Source organism: Oxyura jamaicensis, chromosome 3 (assembly GCF_011077185.1).
Source record: "Oxyura jamaicensis isolate SHBP4307 breed ruddy duck chromosome 3, BPBGC_Ojam_1.0, whole genome shotgun sequence".
NCBI classification, from domain to species: domain Eukaryota; kingdom Metazoa; phylum Chordata; class Aves; order Anseriformes; family Anatidae; genus Oxyura; species Oxyura jamaicensis.
In genome coordinates, this window is record NC_048895.1 from 99,211,720 (window position 1) to 99,230,515 (window position 18,796).

General features: G+C 36.3%; 1 protein-coding gene across 16 annotated transcripts in view; it reads right to left on the reverse strand.

The window, feature by feature from the left end:
• MYT1L (myelin transcription factor 1 like) overlaps positions 1–18,796 on the reverse strand; it is a 327,925-nt gene that overhangs the window by 25,938 nt on the left and 283,191 nt on the right. For all 16 annotated transcript variants that reach the window (XM_035321970.1, XM_035321971.1, XM_035321972.1 and 13 more), the window contains one exon: positions 4,132–4,194. In XM_035321970.1, coding sequence (XP_035177861.1) covers positions 4,132–4,194 — 63 coding nt within the window. The remainder of the gene's footprint in view (positions 1–4,131; positions 4,195–18,796) is intronic.

Genomic DNA, 18,796 nt, shown 5'->3' on the forward strand with positions numbered 1-18,796 from the left:
CTTGACAGTCACTGTAGTATATATTCAAATACATGAAGGGATTTTTTTAAGTAGTTGCTCTCACCGGTGAGGGCAGACATGTCTGTCCAAAACGCATGACTTATGCTCTATTTAATGTTATTTCTATCTTAACATATGAACAGATAAAAAGAAACCTCTTTATAGATAAACAGATAAAAAGAAACCTCAGATAAAAGAAAACTCTTAACATTGTTAAGAGCAACACATACAAAATTACTGAGATGAAAGACAAAGAAGTGTTACAAAAATTTGCCTCAGAGAAAAAAAAACAAACAAAAAAAACAAATAAGGTTTTTGTTTCCAGAATGACAAAATGTATTTCAGTGTTGTATGGTAGGCCCTGTCTTCAGGAGGAAGAGACAGAAAATGTGGCAGCAAAAAATTTGCTTATTCTGTCTTAAGACTAGAGAGGAGTGTGAGGAACAAGTAGTGAAAAGGTGATGCAATCATGGATGATATTCTGTGTTGGTAAATAAAAAATAAGCCATGATCAAAAATAAGACTTTACATGCTGTAAAGTCATAAATACGTTAATTAAATAAAGGGAGGAATGTTGTCACAAGATACTAGCACAGAGTATATTACCTGGCAACATTTAGTGAGATGGCATGGCTACATCTATAGTGATAAAAAGAAGGGGCCTAGAACTATTGTCTTGACCCAAGACCAGCATGGTCACATCCACACAGCTAAACTCACTCTGTAAAACAGAACAGCCACACTCATACTGCTCAGGTAGAATGATCTGGATCCAATGGAGCTCCAAGTCATTCCTCAGAACTGTCTGCAAGATTATGACTGGCTGTAGGTCAGTACCATGACAGGAAACGTTCTAACAATTTAATAGTGTTGGCAACTCTGCTGCCTTTGTGTAGGACCAACAGAGTAACCTGTGCTCTTGCCCCATTTCATTTCCTAATACAAATGTAGCTGATCATTTTCTTTCTAAAGAAAGCTACTGTTACTCTGTGTACAAACTAAATCTCATAAATCATGTACCATTTAAAATAGTTTTATTTGAAAATTATAATGTCATAATCTGTAAAAGACCAAAGGCAAGAGGAAAAGAATCTAATGAATTTAGAATAAAAGGAAGCAGGCTAAATTGGTTCATTGACACACATATAACCTGGACTGCAGAAAGTGAAGGGGAGAGGATGGGAGTTATGTATATCCCTAGATAATCTGCAAAACTAGTTTTACCACTGTGTGAGAATTAGCAGGTTTTACATCTGAAAACTAAATAGTTAATAGAAACGCCTTAGAGAGCAATACTTTTTTAGTAGATGTACAGATGGGTATGCTTGCAGATTATGACATTTTCATAACAAAATCTGAATGAAGAATTTCTGCCTTGACTAATGATTTAATGCTTTCACATATAAAATCAATTCAATTATCACCTGTTTGTTGGTATTTTGATGCATCATCTTTTTGCAATAGATCTTTCTATTCTGGCATTATGATTTATTAGAAAATTCTAAGACCTTTCAGATCTTCTAAACAGACATTTCCAACAGACAGCTTCTGAGGATATGATTAATTCATTTTTCCTCTGACAGCAGATTCACCAAGAAAACATATGTCAAGGATGAGCCTTCACTTTAAATTTTTTATCCTGTGATAACCAAACGCTATTACTTCATTTTGGTATCAGTTTAATTCCTTATCTATGAAGACAAAAAATGAGAGAAATTCAGAGATAGTATATGCCAGTATAACATTTTGCATACATTGAATATCTGTGTGGAACTTCAGAAAGTTATGGCAGGGTTAAATCTGCCTTTATGTATGTTATGTATTCAGCCATTTTAAATACAAATGATACTTAGACATCATGACAGCCATTTAGGAGAGAAATTTATTGTTCATTTCCTTCTGAAACTGAGAGTGTTGTAAGTGTATCAAATACAAATAAAAAGGTTTACTCAGATGCAAGAAGAGATAAATGCTCATTTTCAGCATGGGAATTAGCTGTGGAAGTACTGTGGGGTCTTTCACACTCAGCGATTCCAGATTTAAGCTACTGGTTTGCTGCCATTTTAAAGACGGTGCCTTTTGCCAGTCTCAGCATTTTAGAGAGTGACCTTGACAGACATCATGAACTGATCAGTGTGGGGCTGCCTTGGTTTAAATGTGCCAGGTCTCCCAGGGCAACACCAGCAATTTTAAGTAAAAAAAAAAAAAAAAAAAAAAAAAGTGTTACTACTTCCCTAGTTCTGTGTCAGCGTTCCTGTGCCTGAAGGCAGTCAATGACCTGGGACTGCTAGAGGCATTTTGGAAGAGAAATCAAGGCCTACTCTGCTGACTTATGTGGCCAATACAGAAATGGTAGTGCTTCAAAAGGCTGAATGTACTAAATCCCAATGGACTGGACAAATTCCAGATTGCTTTGTTCTGCAGTATTACTTTTTATATTTTTATATGTACTGAGTATGATGCATAATCAAATGAAAACTTGGTCCAGCACTCATCTACATTAAAAGAACATAGGAATTCAGAGATTAAACTAGGCAACACCATCCAGCTCATGGTCCAGACCTAGAATAGCTAATAGACAATGTCCAGGGAAAGATTTTTTTTTTTTTTTTTTAAAAAAAACAGGCATGCTAACCTTTCCAGCTTTTAGTTTTGTCTGTTTGTGACACTTTGGCTACTACATTGTACTGAATCTTTACTGTCCTGCCTGTTTCTGGTTAAATAGTTAACCAAACACTAAACAGCTTCCTAAAATAGCAAAGTTCAGTCATATCTACACCAAACACAGCATTGGAAGAGGTATGAGCTGATAAATCCATGCATAATTAAATGTAGTTATAAATTTGACCTTAAACTACTTTGAAAGTGTGATTTTATCTCCTACATTGCATAAGTGTTTTTAAAAATATTTACATCTTCTCCTTTACAATGTTATTTGCACTCCTGATGGTTCTCTGCATTTAACAGAAAATTGAGTTGTTATTGTGATCAAACATTTTTACAGCATGTAAGGGTATGGCACATTTCTAATGTCTATGCTATTTATCTTTTACTTCCAATTGTTGCTTAGACTGGGAATACTTTTAAACTGGAAGTATATGTATTGACTAGTTATAGACAATTGTAAACCTAGGGACTTGGTGAATCAACCAAACATCCAGACTCAACAGCATTAATATGCATGGGAGAAAAGAGCCTTTATTAACAAAAGAGAGTTGGACTACACTATTATTCTTTGATTAAACAGTGGATAACTATTTGCAAAATATAGTGGAGCTCTTCTCCACTGATTTATAGTTGTCAGATACCCACAGGGACATTGCTAATTACACAGCATGTGGAACATTACCTCTACTGTGGTACACAGTAATTCATTTTGGGGTTACCAGCAATACCTTAATGTGAATCTTTCTTTGGTCCTTGGTAAAGACCACAGTTAGAGTTTAGACAGTCAAGATAACAGCTTTTACCATAATTTTCTTTCTATTCTTCTGACTAAACATAGTTATATACAACACATTGTGATTTAAAACCAAGATAATGTATTATGAAATATATTGACAAGACTTGTGCATATTAGATGCAAGAGGTGTTTTTTTTCATTCTGTTTAACACTGATAAGACTTCAGCTGGGAGAGGAGTAGAAAAATGAGCTGCATTTCACACTTTAAGAAATAACAAGAGATTGACAAGAACAATCAGGAAACAATTTGCAGGAAAAAAAATGCAGGAATGAAATTTTAGTCCAGAAAAAGTAAGACTGAGGAGAATGGTTAAGTTATTCAAAATGTAAAGCAATAGAAACTTATAAATGTTGAATTGTTTCTCTGGGCTAACAGAGAAGGGAGAAAACAAACAAACAAACAAAAAAAAACATTAATTTTCTACAAAAATTAATTTTCTACAAAAATTACTAGCATCTAGAAAAAATCTTCCTGCCTATTTGGGTAGTGAGCTATGCTGAAACTGAGGAATGTTATTAATTGTATGTAGAATGAGTTAGATCAATGTATGTCTATGTAGAGCACTCAATCCTACTTCAGTGCTGAGAGAGAAAAGAGAGGTCTGTTGAAGTCCCTCCTAGCCCTGTGGTTGTTTGATTTCAAGAATAAAAAATATCTCTTTACATACCTTCGATGTGAAGCATAATTTCCAGTAATATGCCCAGAGCCATCACACCCAGGGGTGGGACACCTAGAATAAAAATTTAAAAGATATAGAGCAGTGTTACTGACAGGAAAGATATAGCTGCTAATTTTATATTTAAAAATATATATTTATTAATTGACTCAATAATTGTTTCCACAGGTGCCTGCCTTGGGGAACTCCAGCCATTGCTAAACCTGAGCTTAATTCCACACCAGGGACAAACATACTTTTCTCATTCATAAAATGTTTTTATTAGCTACTCATCATCTGCCCACTCAAACACTTTCTGGATACCTCTTGTATCAGCAGACTATTGGAGATTTCCAGCAGCAGCATGACAAACCCACATCACCAGAAATGAATAGGGTTGACAGCAAATGGAATATGCCCAAGATGTTTTCTTAAGTAATGGCTAACATTGCAAGTAAGGCATTTTGTTTTCCGGTAAGGATCTTGCTCTAATCCCACCACACAGTGTCGTGAGACATTGGTGTACCTTTGTAGACACCCTGCCACCTCTCCATGAGATGAAGAAAATGCCTAAGGCAAAGGAAATGTACAGACAGGGAGGTAAAGCTGTCTTATTGCGTAGAAATGGTAACTCACTTAACATTTCCAGACATCAAGCAAACAGATACACTCATCAGTGGAATTTCTAATAGTTGAATGACAGTAGAGTCATCAAAGAAAATGCCTGTTTTTCTCTACATTGTGAAGACGATTGTGATCACTACAGAATAAGCTAAATTATAATGCTAAGTATAATCATTAGCTGGTATTTGAACTTCTACACTACATCACAGAAAAGACAAAAGAAGAATTAATTTTTACTCATTGTAATGAACTGTCAAATGCTATATGAATTCCAAAAACTCATTTTCCCTGAGCCTCAGTTTTGATTTTTAGCTGTGCCATAAACCTCATTTTGAAGAAAACATCCTAATTTAAAAAATCATGTGCACAATCTCTAGATGTTGTATTCTGAAACAAGAGATTTCCATAACTTTGAGTTCAATGATTATTTGAATCCAAAAGTCATGCAGACTTTTGCTTTCACAATTTAGTTACGTGTGAGCTTTCCTCAAAGTTGGTACATACTGGTAAAGTGCTTTGATGGAGGTTTCTTCAAGCACTTGGATGTTTCTTAAAATCAGGAATTCATGCAACCTGGAATTCAGTGCAATGGGACTGTCATATTCCATTAGGCTGACCTTTTGCTCTTTAAATTTAATAAGCATTACCTACTTCTGAGGAGCTCAGCAGGGCCAAACCTCAAACATGATTAATGCAACCTTGAAAGAGAGAAGCTAAACTGGAATTTGTTAAACAGAGTTCTCACATGGTATTCTTCTGGACCAGTTCAGTTACTCTATACAAAACAAAAATGCATTAACGCTTTTAGGATGTAAGCTGGTAAAACCTCTGGGATTCACTAGATCACTTTCTATAAGTTTCTAGAAGATTCTCTTCTACATAACAAAGATCCTGTGTCCTTTGGATAAGGAATCTAAACAACATCCTTAAGGGTAATTCTCATTTTCTCTTGTTTTATGTGCTTACTTCACTTATATATTAAGCCTTTTAAGCCTTTGCCACAATGGCACTTTATTACTACATCTTTGCACTGGACCAAGTATAATAAACCCATGATCTTGACTAAAAAGTTTAAGTACTACCGTGAGTCTTTTTGAGTCTTAATATGTAAAAACCAATAGACATGCTGACATCACACATTGATCTTTCTGCTTGTAGCAAGATTTTTTTATTTTTTTTTAAAAAAGAAGGTTTGCGGTTTCTTCTCACATAACTAGGTAAAAATATTGTGAACAAGTCATAGATCTTACCCGTATAGCCCTTTCCATTAATTCTTTGCTGTGGCTAGCCCAAATTTTGGAATATAGGTTGGCTAGCACTCCCCCCGAAAAATAAATGGGGGGAGTCTTATATTGAGATTCTTACATTTTAAATTTTACATATATATAGATATTTAGATGGTTTTATTATGGCATTTTGTTAGACCTACAGAGAGAAGATCCACTGCTTCTTTTGTGTTTTTCTTTTTGTTTGTTTTTTTTTTTTTCTTTGTTTTTTAATCACAAGTATCTTCAGTGATCTACAAAGCTTATTTCCTACTTTCATCAAGACCAGATACGTCACTGAAGCCTGACTGAAACCTCTAAAGATGTTATATCAAAAGATATGGGAATAAAAATTAATTAATTAATTGCCTAAACTTTGACTCTAAGTGTCCATTGCTTTTAAATTAATAAAGGAGAGCAAGAAGCTATTAGACTGCTCCTCTGGAGTTTCTCTGAGGTACTACAATGATTAGTTTTTTATGAACACATACTGTTTGAAGCCACCATTTTCGTCCACATGCTCTTCATGCTTTTTGAGAATAAGCTGTTATCAAAACAACACAATGGTTTTCTCATGTCTTCCAAGAATTTTGCTACAGGCAGGCATGATTAATAGTGTCTTAACAAAGAGGATTTGTAAGACATACCAGTGTAACTGATCAATCAGACTCAAGATTATAGCATTACACCTCAACCATTTGGACACTTACATAATTTAAAAACTAGGCTATTTCTGCATCATTCAGAAAAAAAAAATAAACAAACAACAACAACAACAACAAAAAACACAACCAAAAAATGGAAGCAACTGATATAAAAGAAGAAATCACTTGCTGTATATCTGTACTGAGAATCTTCAGAAATGGCTCTGTACAGTTCACATCAGTTTAAAACCATATTTTTGATTAAACTAGAACAGATTCTTTATATAGGCGGGGATTTTAGAAAGACCTTTCAGATTTTGGTTTTAGCACTATAATAATTGTTTTCTAGTCTCATAAGCTGATATTGACCTAAATGTACAATATGAAATGAGAGTTTAGTGCAGTTGATAAGAACATTTTAAAATCTTGGAACATTTCTATTTGTTCATGTTTCTGTTCTATGGGAAGTGCTTATAACCACTGTAAAATATGAGAAGCTGATATGAAACAGTCTGTTTCAACTACAAAGTTACTACAATATTTATTTGCTATCCTAAATAGATTAGATAAGGAGACAACTACAAGTCCCTGTACCATTAGAATTGTGGGTCTGGATTTTCAGAATACCTTATCATACATAGAACCTGCATATACTCTACTACTTTGATATCAACTCCTAAATACCTGTGGATATTTGAATTAAAAGATTGTACGTGCTGGCACCAGTGCCTGAAAAATATAAGTACAAGTGCTTATAAGAGGGAAATGATATGAGACCCATTGAAAATGGAAGCTGGAGTAAGTGGAAGAAAGAGATATACAGTTTCCTCAATTACTTAAAGTGAACGTAATTTGGCAGAATCCGAAGTTTACTTGTAGACTCTACCTAATAGATTATTGCAGCAAAGGAAATACTTTAGTACTGCAAAAAGTGACAAAAGGACTTCTCTTTTTAAAGAGTGAAATTCAGACTGTGTAACACTGGTACTTTACACAAAATCAGAGCATCCAGAAAAAGAGCTCGTCAGTGATGAGGAATGCAGTCAGCACTGCCTTGATGTCCCATTCAGTTCACAGAACATCCCAGAGAAGCTTTTGTAGGAGCATAAACATAAGCAGAAAGCAGGAAACAGAGCAGAACAGCAACAGCTGCAGCAGCTGGATTCAGTTTGGGTTTAGATTCAATAGCAGGAATGAAGAGAAGGTGAAAAACAAATTGAGATAAATAAACTTAAGCCCTATCACTCATTCTTCACAGGAAAAAGGACTGAGGGTATGCAGCAATTAAAAAAGGCTTCCAGACAATTGAAAGAACTTAAGGAGGTTACTGGGACTGGGAGGAAATGGATGCAATGCCCAAATGGGTTTTGAGAGGTTTTTTCCAAATGCCAATGCTTAAAAGTATTGATGCAAGCTCAGCTCAGAAGAAAAACCAGCTTACCTAAGTACAGAAGGCTACAAATAAAATATGCATTTAAACCTATATTCCCAGGTTTTTATTTAGGTATATAGGAGCTATATAAGTTGACGCGCAACTTGCATATTTAAATAACTTATAGATCAGATAGTATGAAAACAGATAGGTTGTTACACAAAGGTTCTAAGACAGGATGGAAGTAGTTTTTTCCTTCTTGTTGTGTATAGCTCTGGTTGACTTACTTTTAAGATTGATTTTAAGATATAAATTATCTCTAAAATTCCAATAAAACAGAGATATAGTAATCTGTAATATAATGAATAAGTTTTAATTAATTTATTTTTTTTCCTGTCAAGAATTTTTACCACAAAATGACAATAGCTTTTCAGAATCAGAAGGATTGTAATTCCCTTGTTAGAAGGCAGAACTCATGAAATTCTTTTTCATTACATGCAGTCTGAGCATAGCCCAGAGCCTGGGCTCAGGCTTGGGTTTGGGTTTAAGCTCAGGCTTTGTCTCTCTAAGAAACACCTGTGTTACTGAGGTTCAGTAACACAGTGAATTCTGTTTCCATCTCAGTCAAACCTGATCTTCGGAATTTGGCCTATTTATATACATATATAAATCTAAATGGAAACCATGGATGTAGAATTATACAAGCCCAAATTCAGCACACCACCCAAACAGAAGTTAGGTCACATGATTACATTTTTCACTAGTAGGGTGATAATGTTTAATCTAAACATTACAGACAATTCTAGCAGCTGTAACCAATATACCTTTTTGTCTCCTTTCCCTCTGTCTCTTTCCCCTTCAACCACTCTTCTATGGCCTGTGCCAAGCCCTCTTCCTCATCACACCAGACGGTCATTTCAGCCTCACTGCCCTTATCAATAAGGCCAGTTCACCTGGTTTCCACTATGGAAAGGACATGTTGTCTAGTTAGGCTGTAGTTTTAACATGAATTGGAAGGTTTGTATATTATCTTTGTACTTGTTTTTAGCTATAGCTTTCTGGGGATTAGTAATAGCACTCAATGGACACTCTATAGACACTCTACAAATAAATAAAAACAGTCACTAATAAAGATGAAGAGTATTGCCAATAATGGCTATGAAAAAATTCTTCTATACTGGTTTTGTACTGAGGATGCTTGATTTCTTAGAACTGAATTTAAGCCATTACTTTTTTCTCACACTGGTGATGCCAAAAGCCATCAGATGGTTATTCCTTCTAGGACTTATCAAACTTTACTAGGATTCTATTGCAATGCGTAGATACTAAATATCTTTTATAACCTATTACTAGTAAGATAATGTAATCAGTTCTAAAGTTTGATTTTTTTTCTTTGTTGGTGTGTTTTACACCACTTTGCACCTACTACAATTTGGATCCAATCTTGCCTTGAGCCTTAAGTTACTACCATACATAAACAAATACATAGAATATTCATCCTATAAATTAGTCATTAAATATTTAAAATTGATGTAGCTAGCAACCCAAAAGAAAAATCATATTGAATTGAGATGGGGAATAAACCAGTAAGTTGTACAAAAATTCAGAATGGCCCTTTAGAATGTTCCACACTGCAGAAGAATTGGAATTTAACAGAAAATTTTATCTTCCCCATAGTTTTATTTTGACCATGCTGTCAATCTCTATAGTATAGATGTGATTCTCTGTTGAAGACTCAGAAAGCCTAGAGAAATATAATTGTTTCCTGTGGGATTTTTTTCATAGCAGAATGTAGAATTTTTTATTGTCTGGTTGTTTTCATGTATTTGAAATTCTGTTTTATTTGACTGAATCACCAGGAATGGAATTCATAGGTTGGGAGGCTGGAAGACAGACACAATAATACTTTGCATTTCTATCTTTCATCTGAAGATCTGAAAGTATTTTACAAACATTAATGGATAACATCTCACAATAGTGCTTTGATGAAGGAAGGGATTTAGCAGACAAAAACTGGGGCATACAGAGGCTAAATGACTTTACACAGAAGGGGAAAACAGGCTAGAAGAGATTCTTATTCACTGCTCTGTTTGCAGCTATAAAGCCATATTTCCTCTGAAACTACATATAAATTCATAAGCAAAATATTGTTCTTTTCTAGTCAGGTAGTCTAGAAAAAAAGTTTACAAAAGTAGAACTGCAAAGATACTGTGTTTGCAGTTCCCTGAACTGAATATGCGAGGAATGAGTAAATGAGGGGACTGAACAAGGAAATGAAGGAATGAAAAGCTTTGTCAAATGAAGAAACAGAGTTTTGTATAAGGTCTGATAAGTTCATGGTATGTCTATGCCTCTACAAACTTGAGTGCTTTTTAAAAAAAGAATATGTGCAGCTCTTGATAAACAAGTCCCATGTTTGACTCCAAAGAGGCAAAGAGATAACAATAATCTGCTTCTTTCCTACACCAAACACCACAGACCTGCATGAAGGACTCCAGGGGAAGAGGAGAGATGATAAATAGAGCTGCACAGTCCTCAGTGGAGACTTTTAGGCCATGGGTGTGTCAGAAACAGTCAGGGTTTTGGCTACTGTTATGAAAACTCCTACTTAATAGGAACTGAATTGTAAACAGCAACACATTTACCTTTCTGAGCAGAGTAACTCTGCTAGTAAGTACTGTCCTAGATATTGCTGTGAAGGCAGTATGTACAGATGTATAAATCTCTGAATCTTATTTTCTGTCTTAGGCACTGTGGTAGATTGTCAAGCTCTAATTAAACATGTAAAGTGGGAATGTTGATGATTCCTTTCCTCAAAAAGCCACAGAAAAGACAGTGTCATAACTCCAGCAGGAACACAGATGCTTTTCCACTTTTACCCTGTTGTTTCTAGTTTAGTGTTGTTACTTCCATTCACTGCCTAGACAGAAACCCTCTACCTGTACAATCTATTTGCAGTGAAAAATTGTTTAAACTGTTCTGCTTTGATGGATTTATTTTCTCTTAAGTTTCCTCAATTAAGCTGCACATCTACATACTTTTATCTCTTCTTCTTTTTCACATTTTCCACCATTGTTTTTCTTTCTTGATGACTCTTTCTCTTCATTTTCAATCCTTTCCATTCAGTGGAACAGGGACTTCCATTTCACTTTCGTCTCCAGTTTGCTTTCCATCTGTATTCCCCCCCAGTGTTTTTCTTCTACATTTTACTTCTGCCTTTTCCAGATCCTTTTCACAAAATCTCAGAATCACAGAATGGTTGAGGAAGGGAACTCTGGAGATCACCTGGTCCACCGCTCTCCACCCCCTTCCCCTCCCTCCCCCCCGCCGTTCCCCAAAGCAGGGCCACCCAGAACAGGTTGCCCAGGACCATGTCCAGGTGAGTTATGAAGATCTCCAAGGAGAAGATTCCACAACCTCTCTGGGCAGCCTGTGCCAGTGCTCCATCACCTGCACAGCACAGAAGTGCTGCCTAGTATTTCAGATGGCACCTTCTGTGGTCCACTTTGTACCCAGAGCCTCTTGTATTGTCACTGGGCACCACTGAAATGAATCTGGCTTTGTCCTCTTTGCACTCTCCATTTCCTTTCTCATTGTAATTTTTTGTCATTTTTCAATTTTATTTTTCTCCCTTTTACATTTTTCTTCTCTGTCCCCTTTGGCTGTTGTCTTCATTCTCTGCTCCTCCCTCATCCTTTCCTCCTTTCATGACTCTAATGACCTTGAAGTTGACAGTGCTTTATTCCTTTCCCCCTCTTTGTTTTTTTCCTTCTATTATCTATCTTCTCTCAACACCCTTCTTGTCATCCTGCTCTTTTCTCCCAGCTAATTTTATCTTTTCCTTAGTCTACCTCGCATGTGGCCCTCTTACATTGCTGAAATGACTGGATACACATTGCATCTTTGTGTCAGGGGAGAAATCGCTCTGTGTGGTGAAATCTTAACACTGAATTTCTTGACTGCCAAGACACAATTAGTCACTTTCTTCCACTCTTCTGTTTTCATTAAAGTCCTTGCAAGCTCTATCATTGGCTTAAAAGGGAACACAACCAAGCTAGCACTGGGTGCTCCTGAAAATTACATTCACAGCTCATTTGAAGCTTATTTAAATTGGTTCAAGAGGAGACAAAAACTCTGTGGGACAGATATGCAGATAATGGATAATCTCAGTGGACCTTGAGTCTATGATTTCATATTCCAGGCAAAACATATGATCTACTCCTCACATATATACCTAAGAAAGCATGTGAAGTTGAACACTGATAAATATCAAAGTTTCACAAAGATGCATTGTAAGCCAAAAATAAAAGGAAGTTAAATTTAGATTCATATGTTAATTAGTTCCTTGTATTCAGCCTAACAAGAAGAAGCACTTAATCACACATATTTAGTTTTAGCAAAAGTGCTAAATGCTACTTTTTCATATGTAAAATACTGCTAACATTTCTTACATAGCAGAATACCGACATGAAAGTCCTTATTGCAGGTAATAGGAAATTAAAAAAAATAATCATAAAATAAAAAAATCCAAAACCCCCAAACCATAACAGATATGAAGGAAGACAATTTGAAGAAAGGACAACAGAGGCCATCCCTGTTCCCCTATCCCCCATCCCCTGTCAATTGTGTTGGTATGGCAAATGAATTAATTGAGTAAAAATCTATTTTATCATTTGTTCACAGGGACTGGATCCAGTGCAGTTCCAATGAATGATCAAGAGATCAGGGAATCCAGTAAGGGATCACTCCTGGTGGGGTACTACCAAGCCCTCTCAGCAGACATCAAGAGACATTCAGGTTGGAAATTGGAAAGACATGGCATGGAATGACTTGTTGTTACCACTTTCATTGTACTGTCTTTCTATCCATAAGGGAATGATGCCAGGCATATGGAGCTAGTCCAGGCATGAGACTAAAATAATTTTGGCTCAGGGTTCATGGAGTAATTTCAGTCATTTCTATCTCTGCTGAGAGATTGCTCTGTCTCTCTATTTGCCTCTATAAATCCCCAGCAATTGAATGGTTCTAAAGTTGGGATGGAAGCATATTCTCCTCCTTAGGTAAAATTTAATTAATTCCTTGACTTTTTGCATGTGTAATTTTTGTGTCCTTATCTCCTGGTACTATCTGCATTGCATTTCTGCATTTTTTTGAACTGTGTGTGGGTGAGAAAGAACATGATATGCTTCTTAATTAAACTGAAATCCGTTTTCCTATAAGCAGACTAAATTGCATCATGCTGGCATTTAAAATATCACTGTGCACTCGCATGCACAGATACACATGATGCCTTTAAATTAATTATATTGCTTTAGAAAAAATACTTCTGTGCTTTCAGTTACTACCTCTGCATGCTGTCTGTTCTGTTAACAGTCAGGACTTCCCAGCCTATCTGCATCAAGTGCCATGATGTGCTGCCCGCTGTTCTCACATCTAGCACCAGCATATACTGCCTAACATGCCAGTTGCCAAAGACATGGTAAGTGCCTAATGTGAAATCACTTCTGTGCACTACCCAGGGGGTGTTCCGTTCACAGAAGCTGCCAGGGGGAAGCTGTGAATCAGCTCTCTCCCTGGGCACCTTGCCCACGCTTTCTCTCTTGCCAGCATCGCCTGCCTTGGAGGCAGCACTGGCCAGCTGCACATCCCATCCCTGCAACAGCGAGTACTTCCTGGCACCAGGGATGAATCAGTTCCAACATATGCAAATTTAAATGTTCATTTCCAAACACCTCATGCTTTGAAAAAAGCTTCATTTTTATAGTGAAGGAATAACAGAGGCATAGAGGCATATAGAGGCATGGAGAAAAATACAGTAAAAGATAGCCTTAAGACACCACATCCTACAGCTAGGAGCAAAGCCATGCAAATTCTCTGTCTCCCAATAATACTGCTGCAAACCCGTGCTTAAAAGTTAATTCAGAGTAAGGGTAGGTATGGTTTTGAAATGCATGGGCTTTTCTTCAATTTGGGGTGGACACATTTGTTTCTGAAGAGTGTCCTGTTGCTGGTTGGTCTTACAAAATGGGAACTACTAAGTCTCTCAAGAATATCTGCCACTCAGTCACTGCAGAGCAAGATTTCTAGTCAGGGTTTGCAGAACAGCCAAGAAGAGTGACTTGATTTATTTTGCTTCTTGTTTGTGAAAAGAGGTCAGAGAGAAGCAATTGAAGACAATAGCACAGGTATAGCATTTTGGAATTCTTTACCTTAGAAGGTAGATTCAAAAGCTCTTGCAACTGGTCTGGCTTTTCTATTTACGATGTAATGCAAATTTTAACACAAATTTACATTTATATTATGCCAAATGTTGAGTACTTTAAAAATGCATTATTTAAAGTAGGGATTTTTTTCCCTGTTAATGGATTTACACGATGGTTAGGTCAGTAGCCTAACTAGTTGTCTTGAACACCATAAAACTATCAATAGCATCACTCTTGAACTGCTGTCTCTATGTTGCTACTTAGCAACTCATGCTCTGCTCTTTTGTACTATGTACATCTTATCCTTGGTGAAGAAAATACCAAAGGCTCTAGTGGGAACAGCAGTATGACCTTGAATGTGTCCTTTCCTGAGTTTCCTGGAGGTTTGGGATGACTTCAAAATCTACAAATCCAGAATACTCAAAAAGTTCAGCACCTCCACAAGAAAGACTTAGAAAAAAAAAAAATAATAATAATAAATAATTAGGACTACTAAACGCAGAGGAAACAAACTAAAAACTTTCAATAGTCTGTGGCCTTAACAATCTACTACTGTTGTTGGAAAGAAGGTGTACCTCCTAGCTTTAGACACTCCTTAGCTATTCTGTTTATCTGTTTTTCATTTGAACATAACTGTTCAACTTGTACACTCACACATTATTCATCAAAAGAGGTAACCTAGAAAAGTAGGAACAGGGATAGTTGGATGTAAAAAGGAAAGTAAAGGCTTAGTGGGAAGGATGGAAAGAATAACAGCTTGAATAAATTCCAATTTATATGCTCTCTTTCAAATTAGTTCATTTAATATTGCTATGAAAGACTGAGCCTACAGAAGTATCTGTGATATTTCTAGTCCTTTATAATTTAGAAGGAAACAGGAGTCCCATCTCTAACAAGAGTTATCTCAGCCTAGCATTATGGCAAAGCCATAAATGAATAGGATCGTAAACACCTTTGAGTTATATAGAAAAATATATAATGGGCTGAATGAGGGCTCATAAATCTGGAAAAAAAAAAAAAAAAAGTCATCCAAATGACAGAAATGTAATGGGCTTGAATTTTCTTCACACTACTAACAGCTTTTTTCTAGTCTTCTCTTTCAAAAGAGAAATGAAGAAGATTATTTTCAGTGCATATTAAATAAGGTAAGATAAATTAAGCCAGGAATTTAGTATAAAATGTGGTTATGAGATTAACTGCACCATAAGGCTAAGAGGTATGTTTTGTTCCATGCACACTCACTATGCTATACCTATTAGCAATGTGAACAACGGTTATTTTACTATAAAGTTCCTATATTGAATGGACTTTTAAATCTCTTCTGAATGTATGGTTTCTATCTGAAAACATGTACCATCCAACAACAAGGACAGGTTAATGTTTGAAAAAGGGGAGCAAGCCCTCAAGGGTTTCACTTCTCTAGACAGCTGAAGCACAGGAACTACTTTCTATTTTGGGGGTGAAGAGTCAACAGCAAAAGAGTAAAATCCTTCAGTTTTTATTTTATGAAAACAAACATCTTTTTCCCTCTAGGCCTACAAACATTTGTCAGAAGCCCAAGTGAGGAAATGTGAAAATATCGAGTGTGAATTATACTGTAAGAGGCAGTCTGGTCTAGTGAGAAGGCTAATGAACAGTACGGCTAAGGGAAATCCATTTTTTTTTTTACTGATTTATCATGTGAGTTTATACTAATTTTGAGCTGCTTCTCAGGCATGCTGTAAGTTTTGGTGTGATTGACTTGAGACTCACGCTCCATCTACATTGACTTTTAAGTATAGCTTCACCATTTACTTGAGCCTTAAATTACCTTAGGCCTGCAATGTTAAGCAAAGCTTAATGGCATACTGAAGTGAAAATTCTTATTGCAAGTCCAGTCAAGAACCTATCTGCAAGGAGGACAGGTTGAGCACAACTAGAACTATGCTACAAGTACTCCATCCTACTGCCTTGAGGTAGTCTCAGAAGATAGGCAGTGGACAGACAAATCAGCCCTAATGAAATAATACTTAGGAGTGAACAATGTCTTCTGTACCCTTCCCAGCACTTTGAGAACTATAAACACTGAGTTGCAAGTCTGCATTGCTGCACGATGCAACAGGATGTTTAGGGTCTTGGAGCACTTGTTATATGAGGCTGCCAAAGCTGGGCTTGTTCACTAGGAAGAGAATGATCTTATTGTGTATGAAACAATCTTATTTCTGTCTACAAATACCTAACAGGAGGGTGTGGTGAAGGCGTAGCAGTTTTCTCAGAGGTGCACAGCTGATGAATAAGGAGGTAGCAGGGACCAGGTTCAGCACGAGAAAGTACAACTCATTAAAAATAAATAAATAAATACCACAGGGATGGGCAAACCCTGGAACAGGTTGTGGGATCTCCAGCCTTGGACACACTTGACAAAGTTCTGAGCAACTTGCTCCAAATGGATTATTGGCCTGAGCAGGAGTTTGGAGTAGATAACTTCTGGAGGTAATTTTGCATGATTTTATAGGTCTGAATAGATCCTTAATGCTCTATCAGAGAGCATACTGTTTGGCCTCTTATGGGAGCACAAACACAACTTTTCATTACTGATTTCTGGAAAGAAAATATTCTTATTATTCTAAAGAAAATATTCTTATTAAGAAAATATTCTTATTATTCTACTTGATTTCCAACCCTTTCTTGATAATTCAAGTTCAACCATCACCTAAATCTTTTGTATAAAAATTTCAACAATTCAATTTAAAATGATGATTATGAAGTCCCGTTTGCCTAATTAATGAATGCTCAGAGAGGGACTGTGTAGCCTGAGATAATGTTCCCAGTTTCTGCTCCTGGCATTCAACTGCCTCTGCTTCTGAGTTTCCTGTCCCTCTTGGCAGAGTATTGCAGCTGTCTGGATAGCAGTAAGAGAAACAACTGAGCTTTCAGCATGGTATTCAATGACCTGAAATGGGTGCCATTTCACCCTAACCTGTCAAGCTGTATGAAGCAGTTTGCACTTAATGTGAACAAAGGAGACATCCTTTCAGTCAGGGCAGGAACCTCTGATAAGACCATTAAAACTGTTCCAAACTGAACTACTCCTTGTTCTGGAATCTGAGACTGTATTTGAACAGCACTTAAGTAATAATTCCAGCTTTATAAGAATGTTCCAAGGTATCATTAACTATAGCACTCGAAAATGAATTGTGCTTTTTATTGTCAGGCGATATTCTCTAGTTTCATTTCTTACTTTGGCCCTCCTTACTTTCTCCTTAAAGTTAACAAAGGCAGAAAGGCCAGGCTTTTGTACAGTTTCCCCTTCTGTAACTCCCGTAAGATTAGGCAGTGCAAGCTTGGTTTTACTGTAAACATTTCATGAAAGAACCACTTTAATTTTGCAGTCTCACAATTTGCTAACAAATTGCAGTCTAACAACTTAGGAATTGCTTCCTAAACAGCCGTGCAGAGTGCTGGAGAGGTCAGAGGTTACAAACAGGAATAAATGGCTGTGCAGCACAATGGCACAGTGAGGCTGCACAGTGCAGTGTATAAAAGAGCTCTCTCTCTCCCAGAAACACTTTGCTCTTGGTTGGGAATGCAGGCAGAGAGAGAAGTGCTCATGCTCTATTATATCCTAGGGCTCAGAGCAATCATACTCTGTAGAATTAGAAAAGTAGAGTTGAGTGAGAGGCTAACAGCTTTGTCTTACACACTTATTTATTTATTTATTTATTTATTAAGAAAGAGGTTTCCTTCTATTTTTATTTATTTATTTTAACAAAACACTTCCTCTTCCAAAATCACTTGTTGCTTTTGTGTGCTTATGGCCAAATATCCCTGAGCATCTATTTACTGCTCCTTACTCTCATTTCTAATTCATTCAGTTAGTTTTGATACAGATCTCATGAACATTGATCAATTTTTTCTTTCTTCAGGTTTTCTATTTCCAGGGTGAGAATTTATATCTAGTATTCAAACCATTTTATTTCTTTATTTTTTTAAACACTATCCTTGTGATCCCCAGGTATATAATACATGGAAGACGACCATCTTATGCATGAATCAGGGATAGACAGGGATCTTATGCAATGAATCAGGGATCTTATGCAATGAATCAGGGATAGACAGAATTCCAGTCTGAGCACCCATACAGCCACAGGAAATCCATACATTTCAGGATGATTACAGCATCTCAGGAAGGTCAAATGAAAGACTGTGGAACAGGTTAGCCATCAAACTGGTTAGCCAAAGAACAGGTTAGCCAAAAATGTGGAGTTTTATTGTATTAAATAAAAGTCAAACAAAAGTTAAAGAGCTTCCTTACCAAGATTTTATTAATTTAAATAAAAGTCAAACAAAAGTTAAAGAGCTTCCTTACCAAGATTTTATTAATACTTTTAAAATGTTTTCTTCTAAAACAAGTACTGATTTAATGGGACCCTGTCTATGACAACAACGACCTGAAACTGCTTTTCCCTGCTGTACGGAGTGTAAATTCTGCTCATGGGGATATGCATGGAATTTGGCCTTGTAATTATGTTCTCACTCCATTAGAAAAAAAAAAAAAAAAAAAAAAAAAAAAAAAAAAAAAAAAAAAAA